The 21,136-nt window shown below is 26.7% G+C and overlaps 1 protein-coding gene across 4 annotated transcripts; it reads left to right on the top strand.

Moving 5' to 3' along the window:
* Window position 1: 1 nt before the first annotated feature.
* sws (patatin like phospholipase domain containing sws) lies at window positions 2-18,987 on the top strand. 4 transcript variants are annotated; one of them, XM_015521054.2, is made up of 23 exons: window positions 3-529; window positions 1,686-1,761; window positions 1,861-1,958; window positions 2,604-2,717; window positions 2,883-2,980; window positions 3,091-3,331; window positions 3,975-4,184; window positions 5,147-5,219; window positions 5,333-5,541; window positions 5,889-6,097; window positions 7,512-7,643; window positions 11,094-11,217; window positions 11,754-11,910; window positions 12,057-12,436; window positions 12,607-12,789; window positions 14,978-15,133; window positions 15,209-15,328; window positions 15,464-15,650; window positions 16,706-16,822; window positions 17,145-17,261; window positions 17,681-17,892; window positions 17,984-18,073; window positions 18,471-18,987. In XM_015521054.2, exons 1-23 carry the CDS (start codon window positions 428-430, stop codon window positions 18,576-18,578), a joined length of 3,513 nt encoding a protein of 1,170 aa, XP_015376540.1. In that variant the 5' UTR covers window positions 3-427; the 3' UTR covers window positions 18,579-18,987. The 4 variants fall into 4 exon arrangements, with proteins under 4 accessions (XP_015376542.1, XP_015376540.1, XP_089081576.1 ...); XM_015521056.2 differs by lacking the exon at window positions 16,706-16,822 and having other exon boundaries at window positions 2-529; XM_015521055.2 differs by lacking the exon at window positions 17,145-17,261 and having other exon boundaries at window positions 5-529.
* Window positions 18,988-21,136: the final 2,149 nt, after the last annotated feature.

Raw genomic sequence — 21,136 nt, 5'->3', positions numbered from 1 at the left:
AACTTACTGATACATAGTTAAAAAGTAAAGAACTGTTTAATGACAATGACAGTGAATGACTATAATCAGTATAATCTCATCGTGCTATCGTAGTTTTACTCTGAAGATGTCCTCTATGAGCTATAGTTATTGTTAGCTCTATTAAGTGTGAAGTTACAAATATAATTAAATCTTACGACTTACAGTAGTTGAGCAGTAGTGCCGTAGTGGTAGTCAATAGTCAGTAGTGAGTTGTTTTGAATGTTCCCTTGAATATTGAATTCAATTTAAAAACATTAAGTTTTACACACAACAATAAATATTTCATTTCATGTCTTAATATTTGACTTGTAATTCGTTAATAATGTGATGTAATAATTAGTTTCGTGGATATTAAATGTTTTTAACTATTGTAATTTGTCTTACAAACCATTGACACGTTTATGCGATGGAATTATTTGACTTCACTAATTCTTTCCGGGCTATAATTTACAGTCCTTCTTTTCAGCAATGGATAACATCCACTTACTCTTTCATGCTGTTAACAGAAGTAAGTATCATTCATAATGTTTTATTTAAATATACCATTATTTAAAATACAATGTATTATATTAATTGCCCCTCCTGTGTTATATGTTACTTAGCTGTTAATTATTGTTGAAAATCACAAAGGAATACATTTTTGTAATTATAACGATTTTTGGGCCAGTTTATAATGCAATCCATAACAATTGTCTATAATTACATGTTGTGACACATTTTATGATTTTAAACTATAGTTGCTGGGTACCTAATCTCTTCTGTCTTTGTATTTAACATAATTTAACATTATAGGTATAAGTAGAATGGACTTTTAAAAATGAAATGTATGTAAATAACTATTATTTTATTATTATTCTTGATAATTAGATGAAGAAATACTTGAATAATATTAGGTACAATTTTAAATAATTATGCTAATTAATAATTTGTTAACATTTGTATAATAATTTTGACCCATATTTCTCATTTCATTAACAATAAATACATATATCGTTATACATTTTATTAACTTTAAAATTCTTGAATTAGATTTGTACTTTTGAACTATACTCGTTAAATAACCAACAGTAGCGTATACAGGATTTTAGTTTAGTTTGGTTAAGGTTTTACATGAGTAAATAATTTAAATAATAATAAACAATTTAAATAATTTGCCTAACAGTTTTTGTATAATTAGTTATAACAAATTAACAACAATTTATGGACTCTGTGTATTGAAATAGTGGTAAATAAGATTTTTTTGTAAAATGAAAAAATTCCAGCGAGGTTAGAACCCTAAAACACTATGTCACTACCCTCCCGCATATGCCACGTATAATTCAAAATGAGTCACTTGACAGTTTTAATACTTTTCAAGAGAGAAAATATATCAAATGTGTCAAGAATTCAAAAATTTGATGAGAATATATAGTTTTATTCCAAAAATTAAGAATTTAACTGTTCATATTGATGTTTTGTATATAATATATTAAATAAAGCTCAGTCCATGTAATTTAACCCATCTATAAGTACCTACCTATTTAATATATATTTTTTTAATTTTTTTATAATTTAGTGTCACGCCTTTGAGTAGATTTGTAATTAAATGTTATTCAGATTTAACATATAATAAGATGTATTTATACATCTAATTATTTATTATTATTATTTTTTTTTTTTTTAAGAACTTGTTGATAATAGTTGCATGCATAATAGCATCAATGGTTTTGAGATTTGCCTTCTACAAATGGAAATCAAAATGTAAGTTATTTGCTAAAAAAATAAAACTGTTATTCAATAATCAATTATTGAATCTTTTGACCAATAATTATTTGTTTACACATTTATATTTATTTATAGTTCATGTGATTCGAAGGAGTGACATCTGTGCCGTTCCGAAAGCAAGGTTTCGAAAACGTGATAGAGTTTTGTTCTATGGCAGAAAAATGTTGAGAAAGGTATATATTTATGATTATGATTGAAGTACCTAAATTAATTTTATGAAACATGGAATAAGTTGTTATAATTTACAGCTTCAAATGATTACTACAATCCACCCGTTAATAAAGATAAATAAATAGCGAAATATACATATAGGACTGTCCTTAGAGGCAGCGCACCCTCGTCTTGAGCTTCCTCACCACAGCTAGTCAGCCCCTACTATTATAAATAAGTACAATAAAAATGTCAAGCTTTTGAGCAAAAAAAAAATGTTTACAAAACATTTATATTTTATACAATATATTATTGTATTTTTTACTACTTACTAACCATGTTTTATTACATTTATCAATTTATTTTATTTGTATTACTAAGTATACAATGTCTATGTCTATTTACTCATTTGTGTAGGTACAAGGTACTTTATTTTTAAAGTCTATTTGTGCCTTTGCCTCTTTATTAAGAGACAACTGGCAATAATAACATTTTAGACCCTGAAATTTTACTCTGCCTTGAGCCTTGTAAATCTTCAGGACAGTCCTATATACATACTTCTTTTCAACGTGTATTTGTACAATTCTTCATAAAAAATACTTGAATTCCTTTTTTCCAACAACAATAATGCATGTTTATTATTTAATTTTCATATTATTTTGTTTAAGGTGAAAAGTATATCTGGACAAGTACACGGCCAGGGAAAAAAAAGAAAATTGGTAATAAAATTTGCTAGGCGTTTACTACAAATGAGAAAAGAAACATTACCTCAGAGATTAAATGTATGTTTTTATTTTATCTTTACTCGGATACAGTATATATAATTTAAAATTAAGATGTAGTAGTAATTAGATAAATTTAAAAAACTTAAAATAATTAAATATTTTTTTCAAGATATTAAAATTGTATATTTTGTTAATCAATCTCAATTGATTTTTCTGTTATAGGTATTGGAACCACCTGCTGAGTATTTAGAGGAGGAATTAATAACTAAAGACGGGCAAAATGTTCCTCCTGATGCTTTTTATATGCTTCAAAGTATTAGGTTAGTTTGTCTTTTTTGTTAAATGTGAATAAATCACTATACCTAATATTTAGATTTTTTATTCAATAGTTTTAATATGTTTTAATTATTTTATTTTATTATTATAACAGAGTTTTTGGCCACTTTGAAAAACCTGTATTTTTAAGACTCTGTCGTCATACTGAAATCTTAAATGTACATGCTGGATCACATTTGTTTAAAGTTGGTGATTCAGATGAAAATGTATTTATTGTCCAAAGTGGTCTTATTAGTGTGAATATCACTTCAATAGATGGCAGTATTATACCTCTGAAATTAGTAAAAACAGGAGATTGTGTTACATCATTATTAAGTTTTACTGATGTTCTCACTGTAAGTAACTATATTAGCTATACAGTCACTCGAGAGAACAGACCCGAGTATTGACTTAAACATGTCAATCTAGCTTTTTTCTCACTGTGATCAGTTGTGTAACAAGGGTTTGAATGAGGATGACAATGTTTTTAAATATTTAACTGTTATTCAATATACATACAATCTATAACTTTGATTTTAATTTACAAAAATATTTTGTATTATGTCTATTTTTATTAATAGATAATAATAATAATAATAATAGCTAATTACATTTGTTTTTAATCAGACCCTCCATATACATCTTGATATTTTAAAAATAGATGAAGCTTTCTATAAATGTTTTTTTGTTCCAAAACCATAAATATTCACTAATAAATATTCCTTTAAAGTTTAATTCGTGCAATAATTTTATATGACTCAAGGTACCACAACTCAAATGTCTAACTCCCAAGCACTTTGGATACACCATTAATACCTCTCTGCTTTGTACTTAGTATCAGTAAGTGATTACATAAATAATTAAAAAAGACCTTATAAGGCCAAGAAGCTCTTTATTTAACTAACACCATGTACAAAACGGGTCTGTTCTCCTATGACATTATGAGAAAAAGTATAATAAATTGTTTATTTAATTTTTATTGAATAAATATGTAACTAGGGGCATAAAAAGAATTATAAAACTGTTAGTGCCCAAGCACTCGAAGATAGTACAATAGTTAGATTACCAGTTGCTGCATTTCAAGAAATCTTTCATGATGATCCAGATTCATTAGTCCAAATAATCCAAGTAGTTATGGTCCGTTTACAGAGAGTTACGTTTACAGCGCTTCATCAGTATCTGGGACTATCATCTGAGTTGGTTCAAAATGTAAGAATAAATAATGGTTCAATTAGATACAAAATGTAATTTGTAGTATTCAGTGTAAGATTCTAAGAGGAGGAATGAATATATTGCTTTTGCTTTTACAATAATGAGCTTTGTTTTAATTTTAAGATTAGATCTAGTTAGTACTTAAAATAATTATAATTATTCATTAACTAGAGTGAATCAACCTATTATAAAACTTGAAAGTAAGAACATTTTTTTTTTTGTATATTTTTATAGGATAGTTAAATTTGTAGTAATTTTTGCAAATATTCATAACTCACATATAAACTACTGAATTATCTTTTTAAAAAAAACATGTATAAACACAACTAACATTCTTAGTATCAAGTTTCATTATAGGTTGATTCACTCTACCTTTTAAACTAATGGACCTAAACGTTGTCTGAACATTATTTATTGTAAATTTGTTATCACTCATTTCTAAAACTGAGATAATATCTGTACCATCCTTTTAAGAATGACACATTTTCAGGAACTTGAAGGGAATCAGTGGCGGAAACTTTCCAAGGAGTTTGAAATAAGAACTTTTATATTTTAACTTTGTATGCAAGCAGATATTGTAAATGTGTGCATGTATAAAGCATGCTATTTAAAAATTGATTATTTGAATTTCTTTCAAAACTGTCTCCCACCAATCCCCTTAAACTAGAGTCCTAATGAGTGATATAACGGTTTTGATTTTTTTCGCTACTTTATCTGAAAAACAACATATAATTTCTTTGAAACACAGAATAAGTTCCAATTTTGTATACTTGAACAAAATTGTATGTATTATATACAATATTAAATATTATAAATTGTAAATTATACTTTTTATAATTATATCCTGATATCCTGAATAGTAATAAAAAATTATAGGATTCAAGTTGTTCCTATTTAATATATTAGTAACTCATATTAATATTGATATGTGTATAAAAATAAAAATATTCATGTTTTAGGGTCTTGAAGAAAAAAAAATGAGTCCTTTCATTTCAGCAACTAAAAATGAGTCTTCCATGTTTTTAGAACAAGGTAGGTTTTAGAAAAATAATTTTAATCTGGTTTACATATGAAATATTACGTAACTATTTTTTATAAAAACTTATTTATCATTTTGATAAGAGTACACATTTTGACTTTTGTAGAAACTTCTATAGACGACAAAAAATTTGAGTCAATTTTAAATCAGCCTAAGACTGACCCAAAAACTGAACCAAAAGATTGGTACCTCAAAATTGCTAGGAAAATGTTTGTAAAAAAACTTCAACTTGACAATGAAGATTTATTATTGGGAAAAGTGGAAATTCGCAAAATACCTACCAATACATTTGTAATGCAAGAGGATTCTCATAAGGTATGGTTCTTGTTATTAATTTATCCTTAAATTCTAAAAGGTGTTATGAAAACAAAACAAAAAAGAGAATATATTATATTTACAGTAAAAATAATATATATTTATAAAAGCATTAAATATCAATAGTAACAAAAACATTTTAATATTTAGAATTTAAAATTTCCTTTAAAACAGATATCTTAATAGATATTTAAAAAAAAAAGTTATTTTGCATATACAAGCATTCCTTAGTTTAATATAAATTCAATTTTCTATTTAACTCTTATTGGGTTTCTATATTATTATTTGTAATTGTAATCTAAGCAATCTTTTATCTTGGATAATCTATAAAATCAATAATTTTTCAGGATGCTGGATTAGTTTTGTTGTTAAATGGATCAATTATAGTATCACAAAAAATGGACCCTGAAGGATTAACTGAAGCTCATATGTATTCAGTTAATCCTGGTGAGGTTATTGGTGGATTAGCTGTATTAACTGGAGAACCTGGATTTCTAACATTTAGAGTCGATCGCCCCAGTATAATTTCTATATTATCAAGAAATACTGTTTATGAGTAAGATATTAATCATTGTGACATCAATAACTGTATATAAGTTATTTTAACACCTAGAAGTTTGATGATTGGTGTTTTTTATGCAAGTTACCAATTTGAAGCATATTTTAAATTGACTTTTTGAAGAAATAAATTAATAATGTTGTAATTTAAATTTTTATGCTATTAGACTTAAGATAAAAAAATATAGTAAATGTTGAGTATAATATGTAGGGAATATGGTTTGGGACTTGTTGTATTAAAAATCTTTAGAGTGGTAAAAATATGCAGTTAAAATTATTTATTAATTTGTTAAAACCTAAACTACATATCGTAAAAATGTTAAACACATTGAATAGTTAAAAATTAATTATAATTGTGTATCTATGTCCCCTATATGTGTTTTCTCCGTCTAATTGATGCATAGTATAATAACATTTACATTCAGCTGTTAGAGAAACATAAGAACATTATTTGTACTGTTTTATTGATTTCAACGTTTTTTTAATTTTTAAGTGAGTTATTTGGTTAGTCAAATTAAAAATTGAATCCATTTACATTGCTTATGAAAGGAATTTGTTCATGTTGATACTTTTTAAAATGAATTTGTTGACATTCTTTGAAAAGAGATTACATTAATGCATTCATTTGGTCATTAATTTAAATTTTTGTATTTTATTTTAAATGAAACGTTTAAATACTATTATTAAATCGTGAAAATCATAATATAATTGTTATTTTATGCCGAGCCGTGCTCACTGAAATTCCATGTACAGTGAAACCTCTAAATACCGGACACTCTCGGTCGCTTAAATGTCGTCTGTTATTTGGAGTTGTCCGCTATTAAGAGAGGAAATACAGTGAGCACACATTTCACCGTTTCCAAAATTCCATCCATTATTTGGAGGTGTCCGTTAAAAGAGGTTTCACCGTATCTTATTTGTATAATTTGTAATCAAATAAATATAATAGAAAAATGTTACTTCATAATATTATAATATCGTTATCATTATTTACCTATTAAATGGTTAGTAAAATTGAACATCATCGAAATATTTCAAATTCATTAAAAATATATGTGTCATTCATATGCATGTTTTATTTGAAAAAAACGATAAACATTTATGCATTTTTCAATAAATATGAACATAAATGTGTATTCATGAAAATCTTCTTTCCAAACACATAAAATATGCAAATTCAATCTTTGTTTGATTTTTCATTTCACAAAACCATATTTCTTAACATATCAAGATCTATTCCACTACAAAAAAAACCTTGCAAATACTAGAAGTCCTGAACCCTAGGTCCCTAGTTATGTCATATTGGAATTTTTGTCACTATTATTATTACATTATAATTACTTCCCAAAACAATTTCTTGAAAAGTATATTATATGATGTACAAATAATAAATTGTTATATTTTTTTGACAGAATTATGAAAATAAAACCACAAATTGTTTTGCCTATTGCAAATACAGTGGTTACTCGGTTATCATCATTTGTACGTCAAGTTGATTTTGCATTGGATTGGTTGTTTTTTGAAAGTGGACGAGCAGTTTATCGGTGAGTTAAACAATATTTTTTTATTTTAATAAACACAAATAGATAACAAATAGTTTTTAGTGGAATCCTTTTGTAATATCCCTAACCCTAATATATGGCTTATAATTATCAATAATTATTTTATTCACCTTAGTGTTGTTTAAATTGAGTTAAATTCTACTAAGTATTATATTATAGTTTATTGATTATACACCAAAAAATATGTCATAATGTTCTTACATTTTAATTTTCATACTTAATAATTTTAGGCAATGTCATTTTCTCACTTAAAATAGTATCTCGGTTGAATTGAATAATCTCTTCATATTAATTTTTACTATTTATTCGATAATCAAATGAACACTTTTAGTTAAGACTTAAATTAATAAGTACACAAATAGTCCATAACTATCTATAAAACTGCAACTGTAAAAACATATGGTAAGTACCACAATTCACAACTAATTTATTTAGAATACAATTATTAAGAGGAGAATTATTTATGACTGTTGAAAATGAGATTGTCAATCAGCAGTTTAAAGTAAAAATTCCTTTATGATCTTTCAGTCAAAAATGTGGTTGTCAATTTTTAATATAGTATGAAGTATGACAAATCTTAATGTAGTATTGCTACTTAAATATTTTAGCATTAAAAATGCAACAATTGATATACTAAAATATTATATAGTTCATATTTCAATAAAAATATTGAATCATAGAAAAAGAAATGGGTCAATTAAAAAGCTAATATTTTTTTCATTTAATGTATAATCTAAAATTTTAAATTAATTAAGTATAAATCATGGTCATAATATTTTTCTATTGTATCTTATTTTACTCTTAACACAAAAATAAAAGAAGCGGGTAAGTCGTGGATGTCACTCTACAGTAGGTTACAAGTGGGTTACTGTAATGGATGAAATTAATTTTGAATCCAATGATATTATATCATTACATACGAAAAACGATTCTGAGCGGAGACAGTTTATCTGTCTAGGACAGTGGTTCTCAACGGGGGCAATATCGCCCCCCAGTGGGCGGTAAAGTGTCACCGAGGGGCAATGAACTAGTTTTGGGTGGTAGGGGGGCGGTGAACTAATTTTGGGTGGTAGAGGGGCGGCAAACGGTTCACGCAAAAACGTTGTAGATGGTGTCGGTGTGACCTAAAAATAATTCATACTTGATAATCCATATAATAACTATCAGTCACTACTCAATCTATGCAATACACAATAACTTATCTACAAATTTGTGTGTCGTGACAAGAGGAGATTTACGACTTAAGTTAACAAACATCGAACCTAATATAAAAAAACTTGCTAAAAACCACCAAGTTCAACCATCTCATAGCAATATATTTTTAAAGAAACTAAAAAATGTATTTATATTTATATTTTTTTAAATAATTAATTTAATTTTTATTTATTTATTTATCAATATTTATTTTTTTTAATTAATTACCATAATACTAGAACTATAAATAAAAAATATATCAAATATAAAAAATAAATGAAAACATGAGTTATTAGATAATTTCAATTTTTTCTTTTAAATTTTCCAAATACCCTTAACCTAACCCTTATTATAGAATTCTCACATTGTAGGGGCCGTTAAAAAAAATTTTGACACTCAAGGGGGCGGTAACTTAAAAAAGGTTGAGAAACACTGGTCTAGGATAATATTATAGATTAATAAAAATTTTCAAATCTTATACTTAAAAAGAAAATTTTTATAAATTTCTAGCATAAAATAATTTGCAAATTTTTGTGATTTTTACGTATTTTATCAAAATATTCAAACTTTGAATGCTTATAAAAAAATGTGACTATGAATTTATTTTATTTTTCAACTGCTATTGTGAAAATATGTTAGGAACCTTGTATGAAGTTTTCAAGCTAGAAAAGCTTGATAAAAATTTAAAAAAAACTAATAATGATTGAAAATTGCATAATTGCCTATGAATAGTTCAACTTAGTCGAAAATTTTTGAAAATTGCATGGTGGTTGAATATATATATATATATATACTTATATAAACATTCGGTGAAAACTTCATGTATCTATGGTTATTTGTTTTAAAGTTACATCAAAAACCAAAATTGATTTTGTTGAAAACTAATTGTGTGTAAAATTCCCGTTTTCCCCTTAATTTTAGATTCTGAGCGGAGCGATGAATGTATTGATTTTACCATGATGTGTGTTTTTTTTTTTTTTTTTTTTTTTTGTGTCTGTCATCATGTTTTGGGGCAGTAAAAATGCTTCGATATTTGACTTCAGTACCTCGTTCGATCAGAAAGTGAATCTAGTTGGTACTTTGGGGGGTCAAAAGTAAAAAATTCTTAATACTTTTCTAAATAATTCAGAAAAACAAACTAAAAATTAAGGGAAAAACGGGAAATTTTACGCACACTCATTTTTCGACAAAATCGATTTTGGTTTTTGATGTAACTTTAACACAAATGACCATAGATACATGCAATTTTCACCTAATGTTTATATAAGCATATTCTATCCACCATGCAATTTTCAAAAAAATTCGACTTAAGTTGAACTATTCATAGGCATTTCAAATTTTCGATCATTATTAGTTTTTTTAAATTAATATCGATAAAAATTTATTTGTTAGGCAGAAAAGCTTGAAAATTTAATACAAGGCTCTTAACATATTGTAACAATAGAAGTTAAAAAATATTAAAAATTCGTAGGCACGATTTTTTTTTATAAGCATTTAAAGTTCAAATTTTGACTAAATACGTAAAAATTACGGCAATGTTCAAATTATCTTAGATAGAAATTCATAAAAGTTTTTCTTTTTAATTCTAAGATTTGAAAATTTAATACAAGGCTCATAATATATATTTTTACAATAAAAATTGAAAAATAAAATAAATGCGTAGTCACAATTTTTTTTTTACAAGCATTCAAAGTTTGAATTTTGACAACATATGTAAAAATCACGAAAATTCGCAAATTATTTCAAACTAGAAATTCATAAAAAATTTTCTTTTTAAATCTAAGATTTGAAAATTTTTAATAATCTATAATATATCCTAGACAGATAAACCTTCTTCGCTCAGAATCGTTTTTTGTATACAATGATATAATATCATTGGATTCAAATTTAATTCCATCCATTACAGTAACCCACTTGTAACCTACTGTACAGCAGAGCGACATACACGACTTACCCGCTTTTTTATATTTGTGTATCTTGATTATTTAGAAAAATATTGAGAATTTCTTACTTTTGACCCCCCAAAGTACCAACTAGATTCACTTTTTGATCGAACGAGGTACTGAAGTCAAAAATCGAAGCACTTTTACTGCCTCAAAACGTGATGACAGACACAAAAAAAAAAAAATAAAAAAAAAAAAAAAAAACACATGGTAAAATTAATACATTCCTCGCTCCGCTCAGAATCTAAAATAAGAAATTAATGTGATGAAATTGTATTTTATTTATTTACTACAGACAAGGTGAAGAATCAGACAGTACATTTATTGTATTGAGTGGGCGGTTGCGTTCAGTTATCACTCATGAAAATGGTAAAAAAGAGTTGGTTGCTGAATATGGAAAAGGAGATCTAGTAGGAATTGTGAGTTAATTTTAAAATGTTCGTTTGATATTGATTATAAAATAAGCTAGAATGTTATTAGTCTCCCTCAAATAAATAAAGTATAAAAAACTATAATATAACCATTTTATGAGTCTGTATTTTAACCTAAATATCAGGGTATTCAAAATTATTTTTAGAATTTTCTTTTTTAATGTTATGTATTACAATTTTAGGGTAAAACCTTTACTCCGCAAAAAATATAAAATAAATGATCAAGAAAATTAATGTATCAGTTATAAATTGACTATGTATTAATTTAGTATGTAACAAAAATTCTATATTAATATTTTTAGGATTAAAAAAACTAAGGAAAGTTTTAAATGAACCAATCTCTAAGGCTCATATTTTGAATAAACCATGCCTGTCACACATAGATTTGTTTTTGAAACTGGTTTGTTTTTATTCCTAACATTTTTATATTTTTAATTTTTTACAAATTAATGAAAATGTTATTTTGTTTTATTTGTATTTATTCTTTCATAATCTATTATAGTTACAATTATTGATCTTTTCAGGTAGAAGTTATCACCCAAACACCAAGAGGAACAACAGTCATGGCAGTAAGAGATTCAGAACTAGCCAAATTACCAGAAGGATTATTTAATGCTATTAAAAAACGCTTTCCCGGAGTTGTTTCTACACTTATTAATCTTTTGGGACATAGAATTTTGGGTAATTTAAAAAAATGTATATTTTTTATCCTGTGTAACCTTATTCTTTATAATAATATGCTCTTTTAATAGTAAACCAATAATTAATTTTATACTCAAAAATGAATTTGTTAAATTGTTGTTGGCATTAAAATAATTAAATTCCAGGCACTTGGCAGAAGCCTACAATTAGTAAAACACTAGATACAAGACCAACACAAAGTAATTTTTCAACTATTGCTATTGTGCCTATATCAGATGATGTACCACTAACAAGTTTTACATATGAACTTTACCACTCATTATGCTCTATTCGATCAACTGTACGGTTAACTTCTGAATTTGTTAGAAGTGTATTAGGAAAATCAATAATGGATTTGAATAATGAGTACCGCTTGACCACATGGTTAGCTCATCAAGAAGACCAATATAAAATTGCACTTTATCAATGTGATTATTCATTTTCCTCTTGGACTCAACGGTGTATTCGACAAGCCGATTGTATATTGCTTGTCACACTAGGAAATAAACAACCTATTTTAGGAAAAGTAAGTTTAAATGCTAAATCTTTTTTTATATTTTATAATGTTCATTATTATAAAGGTCTGGTTACTAATAGCTGTTAATAAATTAATTTTGATTATTGCTGTGAATATTTTTAACTAATATTTCTAATCATTACCTGTTGTATCAAAAACAATTTATTTTATGTTTTTAGTATGAAAAAGATATTGAACGCCTAGCATTACGTACCCATAAAGAATTAATTTTGATACACAAAGAAGATTCAGATTTGCCATCTAATACAGTTGAATGGTTAAATATAAGATCGTGGGTATCTTCACACCACCATGTACAGTGTCCTAAACGAATATTTTCTAAACGTTCTGTTTCAGTAATAGTAAGTGTTTTATAATTAATGTCTATACTCAGTCTAGTCAGGCTGACTAGAGAATATGCCTATTTTATACTCCCCCCTGTATACCCTGCCATTGTGACAAATTTTACTATGGCAAGGTACAGTTAGGTAATTTTTGTCAGGTTGCTGTGTATTTTCTCTCGGGACAGAGTGTAGTATGCATTGCAATAATTCACATTTCTATCTACATTTTATCTAATTATTATTTGATACCTTATAAACTAAATAATATGCTATAAAATAAAATTATATATAATGTATGTTGGGGCCTGGTGTGGCACGGTGTTTGTCCATAGCCATCAACCAGTTTTGAGATCAAACATCAACTGACATTGATAGCTCCTGGATGAATGGCGGACATTTTCCCCCCGGCTGTTTTCGGCGTAGTAGGACATTTTCCCCCGAAAAATTTTTGGATGCGGACATTTTCCCCCCGTATTTTTTTCTATTATTTACCTTCGAATATAAAATTATTATCTTTAACACATATTTTTTAGCTTTTGTTCATATATTTTTTTTTTATTTTTGTAAAAACTGTACGTTAACTAAAAAGTCTCTAATCTTAATTTCAATAAAAAAATAATGAATAATATTTAAAACAAGTTAAGTAAAAATATAATTTTAAATAGATTGTCTAAATAATATAATATAGTACAATACAACTGGCCAAAAAATCCGACATAAAAATAAAAAAAGATTGTATAAACAATATATAATTAGTAACTAAAAATCCGACTTAAAAATAAAAAAAGATTGTATAAACAAAATATAATTAATAACTAAAAATTTCGACATAAAAATGATACAGTTTGTAAAAAATTCTTTATTTCTGATTCATTGGTTATCCCTAAACACATATTTTTTAGTCTTTTTTCATATTTATTCTTTTTTTTTGTAAAAACTGTACCCGTTTGAATATTTAATAATTTAATATTTGGGTTTGGACACAATTTTAGATTTCAATGTTAACCATCTAATTCAATATTAGTATACTACAGTAGGGTCTCGATAATCCGAACGAGATTGGGGAAAGGGGTCGTTCGGATTAGCGATTTGTTCGGATTACCTATGGCTTAAAAAAAAAACATCAATTTTATTTTTATTTAAAATATGAAATTTTATTTTTATTTGTATTAATCGTGTAAAAACTCGTTATTTCAAAAGACATTGAATACATAAAAATATTAATATTAATTATGAACTTTACCATTTAAAATATTGATTTTTTTTTGTACATTGGTTCCCGTTATGAATTGGTAGCCTTGTCCCACATAATTGAAAAACTTTATTACCGGAAAATATTATTTATAAATACATACATAATATGTACATATTATGTAGTATGTACATATTATGGCGATAAGATAACTCTCAAGCCCGTTCGGATTACCGCGTCTTTCGGATTAGCCTGTGTTCGGATAATCGAGACCCTACTGTACTATTTTACTTTTATTTAAAATTATATTTTTACTTAACTTGTTTTAAATATTATTCATTATTTTTTTATTGAAATTAAGATTAGAGACTTTTTAGTTAACGTACAGTTTTTACAAAAATAAAAAATAAATATATGAACAAAAGCTAAAAAATATGTGTTAAAGATAATAATTTTATATTCGAAGGTAAATAATAGAAAAAAATACGGGGGGAAAATGTCTGCATCCAAAAATTTATCGGGGGAAAATGTCCTACTACGCCGAAAACAGCCGGGGGGAAAATGTCCGGATACCCTCCTGGATAGGTAACCACTAGGATTTTTAGTGATAAATCTTTGCCCCTTAACATGTGATTCAAACCAATAATAGTAAATCTTTTTATCTAGTTAAATGTCTTCATTGTCTTAGTAATAAACTGATATGATTAAATTTGTATGTCATCCCCGCACAATTCAATTTTAAAAACAAAGAAATAGACAAACAAAACATTGCTTCTCAGAATTGTTATCATTGAATTCAAATATAACACACCCATTACAGTAATCTACTCAATTAAGAGTAATAAACAGCTTTTATACAGTTTAATGATTTCTCTGCTTTTCAAGAAATACTTAATTTTTCTAATTTGCTAAATAAGAAGTATGATTAACAACCTACTACATTTTAAATCTACAAATTATAACATATATAAAATCTTGATAAATAAATAATAAAACAAATTTTAATATTTTTAGTGTGATCAGTATGAAAAAATATTACAAACAGAAGTCAACATACATTCAGATTATTCTCGTTTAGCCAGATGGTTAACAGGGACTTCGGTGGGTCTAGTGTTAGGTGGTGGAGGAGCAAGAGGTGCAGCTCATATAGGAATGATAAAAGCTATACAAGTATATGATTATTTTATTTTTCTACTTAGTGTTTCATTGTTTAAGAAAATATGTTTGTATTTTTTTGTTCATCAGGAAGCTGGTATTCCCATAGATATGGTTGGTGGTGTGAGTATTGGTGCTTTTATGGGAGCTGTATGGTGTGGCGAAAGAGATATTATTGGAATGACTCGCAAAGCTAGCTCTTGGGCTGAGGTATAAAATACCCTAATTGAAATTTATAATACTATTCCTTGGATAAATTATTTTAACTAACCAGTTAATAATAATAAGAATTTGGCATGCATTAAAAAAAAAATGTTTGATATTAAATTCAAAATTATTTTATAGTCAATGACAAATCGGTGGAGACAAGTATTGGATTTAACTTGGCCATCTACATCTATGTTAACTGGTCAATATTTTAATCATACATTGATTTCTGCTCTTGGAGAAACACAAATTGAAGACCTGTGGTTGCCATATTTTACAATTACTACTGATATATCAGCCAGTAAAATGCGAATTCATACTCATGGTATCATTAATTTTTTATTTAAACATATTTATTTATTATATATAATGTTTTTGTTTGATAATAATTAACTATTAATGACAATTATGTATAATGTGTGTTAAACATATTTATTTGAGTTTATTCAAACAAAATTAGATATGATTAATGATTTTATTATACTTATACTATGTTTATTCATTGGATTTATAACTCTGCTATAAATTGTTTAAATTTTCTTAAAAAATAACTTTTATTTTAATAACTTACAAAATACTTATTTGAAAAAATTTAGTATTTTTTTGAAATGTTGATTTGTTATTAATTAAAAAATAAATTTTTATATTGATGCTAATGATAGTTACAGGTTAGTCACATGCACTTATCATTTTAGATCATATACTATATAATTTATATTCATGTATAATATATGGATGGGCTTATGTTCCAATAACTTGAAGAACATATCAGCGAAAAGTCTCTGACTGAGATGCTTGACTTACACATAGAAATGTCATATATTTATGTGAATTAATTTATTATATATATAAACCAACAGTTAAATATGTGATGATTCGCCTCCAACATCAAGCATCTCAATCAGAGGCTTATCGCTTATGTGTGCTCCAAATCCTTTTCATGGGCGAAATGGACATGGCTGCATCCATAGTATATGATCTGACTGATCTGAGTTTATAATCTATGATCAATTATTATTGACACACATATATATATGCACACAATATACTGTGTACATAACAAACTAAACAAACTAAATGTTTTCTTGAAAATGTAAGCTTAAGCAATAAATATAAATATTTTTTATATGGTAAAATATTGCAGTTTACGTATATTCATGTTTTTAAAACATAGATTAACACATAAAAATGTTTATCGCACATACATATTTACGATGACTTAAATTTTATTATTCTTCTACTCAATTAATTTACTGAAATTACTGTGATTCAATTATACAAAGTTATGTCAAGTTTTGATAATGTAAATTATTCAAAAAAAAATTAACATTATGTTTAAGATAATTCTTTTTATTTTGAATAAGCGGTTTTATATTCTAGGATCTCTGTGGCGTTATGTTCGGTCATCAATGTCTCTATCCGGTTACATGCCACCTTTATGCGATCCAATTGATGGGCACTTATTATTAGATGGTGGATACATAAATAATTTACCAGGTATATTAATCACTAGTTTTACATAAATAGATCATTTTAATTAATATAAAGCAAACAGGTTTAGTATATTAATTTAAATTATACAGATGGTATAACATTTAAATAACATTTTATAATACTCAAATTTCCAATATGTAACATGGACACTATTTAAAATTTTTAATTAACTTTTAATTTTAAAACTTTAACTTCTTGCAAAAATTTCTATAAGTATGTATGTAGCAATTACAAATTTGATATTGGAGAAATGTATGTGCGATAAGCATTTATGGTTAGTCCTAAATCTTAGCCAAGATGACCTTAATTAGTGTGTGGTAAATAGGTTATGTTTGGAGGTATGTGCGAGCAAGTATGTCAATTGCTGGTTTATTTCCTCCCATGTGTAATCCTGATGACGGACATTTACTTGCTGATGGCTGTTATGTAAATAATGTACCAGGTGAGTATTTAATAGTCTAATCTTAAATATCAATTATATTAGTTCATATTTTTGAAGATAATTGGACTGATCTATTTTGAGAATAAAAAGTACAAAAATGAAAAAAACACCCTCTTCTCATATTTGGTGAAACTATAGACATTGTATATTGTTCGATTGCACCAATGTGTTATTGAAGTCTTAGATGATTGCACATACTTACTCCAATAATCAAAATAATATTTAAACACAGTAATACTGTATATATATATATATATATATTTGTCTAAATGTTTAATGTATATATAATTTATTTTTCATATTTGATTAAATATATTTCAATTAGTAATTTAAGTAAAATATTACTGAATGAAGTACCTATTTTCATGTTATAATATTGAATGCAAACTGCTCTTGATTAAAATGTGTATACGATTTAGCTGACATTATGCGTAACCTCGGAGCAAAGCATGTTCTTGCTATTGATGTTGGATCTCAAGACGATATGGATTTTACTAACTATGGAGATAGTTTATCTGGGTTTTGGTTAATGTGGAAAAGATTTAATCCGTTTACTGCATCAGTTAAAGTTCCAAATCTGGAAGATATACAATCTCGACTTGCGTATGTCTCTTGTGTTCGTCAACTTGAGGTAAAGTTTTACTGTTTTATTTTTATAAATATTTTGTTATAATTGTTAACAAATTTATTATTGAAATGTTGTTTTCCATTTTTAAATAAAGGTGGTAAAAACAAGTGATTATTGTCAATATATAAGGCCTCCAATTGACAAATATAAAACACTTCAATTTAAAAGTTTTGAAGAAATAAAGGTAATTATGGTGTTATAAATTAAATAACAATAACTCAACAACAAAAAGACATGTGATGTAGCTCACAAAGTTAAAAATATCCAACAATAATAATTATGTGTTAACAATTTGATGAAAGTCACATTTTTTTAGAATTTTCAAAAAAAAAAAATTATTTAAAAGTTCTATTACTTGGAAAAATGTGTTGATTTATTTTTATCAACGTCAATCTCTATTTTTTTGATGGTATGGGTTACATCAACTGTCCTTTACACCATAATTATGTAAGATTAATACAGTAGTTTAGGTCATTAATCGTAAATTATTAATCTTTGATTTTTATACTTATTTTACTTGTAGTTCTTACACTTCAATGAATATAATGACAAATTAACCCATAGTTATGTTTATTATCTAGGAAGTAGGTTATCAACATGGCAAGACATATTTTGCAGGTTTAAAGTTGGCAGGAAAAATTCCGTTTGGAAAACAAGAATCCATGATGTCACATATTAAACCTGAATAATGTTTGCATCTAGATATTGTTCAAACAATTCCATTCTGTTACCAATTAGTTGAAAGTATTTACAATTTTATCATCAAATTATTTCTATTTGGATAATTTATGTATAATATTATGTAATTAATGAATCAAAAAGAATTATAAGTGATAAACTATTGTGATACATAAATTAATCTTGTTTCATCTATATCCTTACATTAATTTAGATGTTAATATTGTATATATTTATTTCATGACTGTGAAAGTTTTGTATGTCAATGAAACTTGAAAAAAAGAAGAAAAAATGTTTTTAATTTATCAGTATGTGGTATTTTATATTTATATTTTTCTTACTTCAGATTGTAAACTTTTATGGTTTTATTATGATAATGTCTAATTTATATATATGTGAAATATAAATCTTTGTCAAGCATGTTCTCAGAAACCACTTATCCAAACATCCAATTAACTTTATCCTTTTTTTAATGAAAGAATACAATGTGAAGAAGGCACAGAATAGATAAAAATAGATTTCATCTATTCTGTAGAGGATCTTTAAAGCATATTTGTATAGGCCTAACTTCTGTTCATGAAATATTAATAGAGATAAAATAGAAATTAACTAATGGAACTATCTGTCCAGTAAAATAAAATTAGAATTTTTTTTATAAAATAATTTTTATCGGGTAACAAAGTGCATAGAATCAACTAGTACTTTATATTATAAAAAAATATTTTAAATATATTATGTGGTACAGAAATTTTCCCAGAAGACTGGAATGCTGCAGTAATATGTCCAATTTTTAAAAAGGGGGACCCGATCAAAGCTGAGAATTATAGAGGTATATCTTAGACACATGCTACAAAGTATATATGTCATTATTATTAAAAAGGATTAACCCTTAGTCCCTTACGTTAATAAAATAGTCTGAGACTACCAAAGTGGATTGAGAAAAGGAATTCGACTCATTACCATATTTTTACATTGCGACAGATAATGTAAAATTTCTTTGAATTTGATAAAGGGTTTCACCTTATATTTATAGACTATAATATATAAGCTTATGACACTGCAGGGGCAGATTGGTGAATTTTTTCGGCTCGGAAAATATGGATCAAACTGGCCATGCACCTTTGTGTTAAATATATTAATAAACTTATCTGTGATGAAATCAAAAAGTGTGGCATTTATAGTATTGAGGATTGATGAAGCAAGGTAATATGAAAAATATGAATACAAATCAAATATTCCAAAAACAAGTTTTACAGGTCTATTAAAGCTCAACATTATCATTATGTACCTATAAGATTTACAAATAATTTTAAAGAAGTGGAACAATTTTTAACTTTTATTGATGTATCACAAAAGCAAGATGGAAGCTCTTTATGCTCATTTATATTCAACTATTTGGATCATAGAGTAATATTACTCTATGATTTGGATACAATTTCAATGTTCGATGTACCTATTGTAGCACAGTCGTTTGATGGCGCCAATGCCCATGTCCGCCCGTTGTCCGGACAGTTTGTGGCGTGCAACAAAAAGTGAAAATAAATCATCCATTTGCAATCTATACCCTTATTAGACGAAAATTGTAACACACGATTCCATTATCTGTTTAGCTCATCTGAGCCTTGTATTTAAAATATTTATTATTTAGGTATTTTTATCATCTTGTGTAGAGAGCGCCGCCCACCTTTAATATTATTAGTTATTATTGAATGTTGTCATTATACGTTTTATACGCATTGCGATATATTTAAATTTGGCATTGTACTTTTCATATATTAGGTATATTTTATTGTCTGGGTAACCTTTCTCCGTCCACAACATTAGCGTGAGTCGCTGCCTCTAACCGAATAGAAAAGTAGATGTAGAGCGGCGAACAGTTTTGGTAGCAGAGCGTGATTCCCCGACTTTAGTGTGACAGTGTGAGGGCTTGGTAGCGTTGTGTTGTGGAATTTTTGAATTTTTAAACGGTCTCCTACGGTATACTTAGTATCAGTCTCAATGGCGGGTGATCAAGAAGTCGAGCATGAAACTCGTGCTAAAGCATTCGCTTTAGTTAAGCGTTCTATCGCGGAGTTGAACATTAGGGAAATTCATATGACGCTACGCGTCAAAGACGAACCGGAGTTAATTCCCCAATTTTTGTTAATAGGTATATTTATATGTTATATAAGGGTAAGGGCGTAACTAAATTATCTATAATAGTATAATTATAGTTTAATATAAGGCATGTCGTAACGGGAAAGTCCTTGCGGACTGCGGTAATCTCATCTAATGTTATATTCATTTTTGTTGCATTTGAAATATAACAATATTATTCCTTCTATTTTTTTAATTTTTTTTCTGCTTGCCCCATGTACCGAATATTGACAACATGGGGCATTCATATTTTTCTTATTTTATAATTTACATAAACCAACTTGGGGCACTATTCTACATTTAAAAAAAATTCTAGACAATTTTCTGAATTTAACAAATATACTTTGTATATTTGTTAAATTATATTTGTAACCCACCTCTATTATAATCACGTATATCCATTATCCAATCAAAAACAAGTAAAAAACTTTAT

The sequence above is a fragment of the Diuraphis noxia genome, unplaced genomic scaffold (genome assembly GCF_037042655.1).
Source record: "Diuraphis noxia isolate RWA-SAM2 unplaced genomic scaffold, SU_Dnox_SAM2 contig0004, whole genome shotgun sequence".
NCBI lineage: Eukaryota > Metazoa > Arthropoda > Insecta > Hemiptera > Aphididae > Diuraphis > Diuraphis noxia.
The sequence above is the reverse complement of the archived record's forward strand: the minus strand, read 5'-3'. Positions and strand labels throughout refer to the sequence as shown.

Excerpts from the sequence above, each read along its gene's own strand:
- sws (XM_015521054.2), top strand. The coding sequence starts at position 428 with ATGGAATTATTTGACTTCACTAATTCTTTCCGGGCTATAATTTACAGT. Across the intron at positions 530-1,685 it reads CTTTCATGCTGTTAACAGAA|AACTTGTTGATAATAGTTGC; the intron begins GTAAGTATCATT and ends TTTTTTTTTAAG. Across the intron at positions 2,981-3,090 it reads TATATGCTTCAAAGTATTAG|AGTTTTTGGCCACTTTGAAA; the intron begins GTTAGTTTGTCT and ends TTATTATAACAG.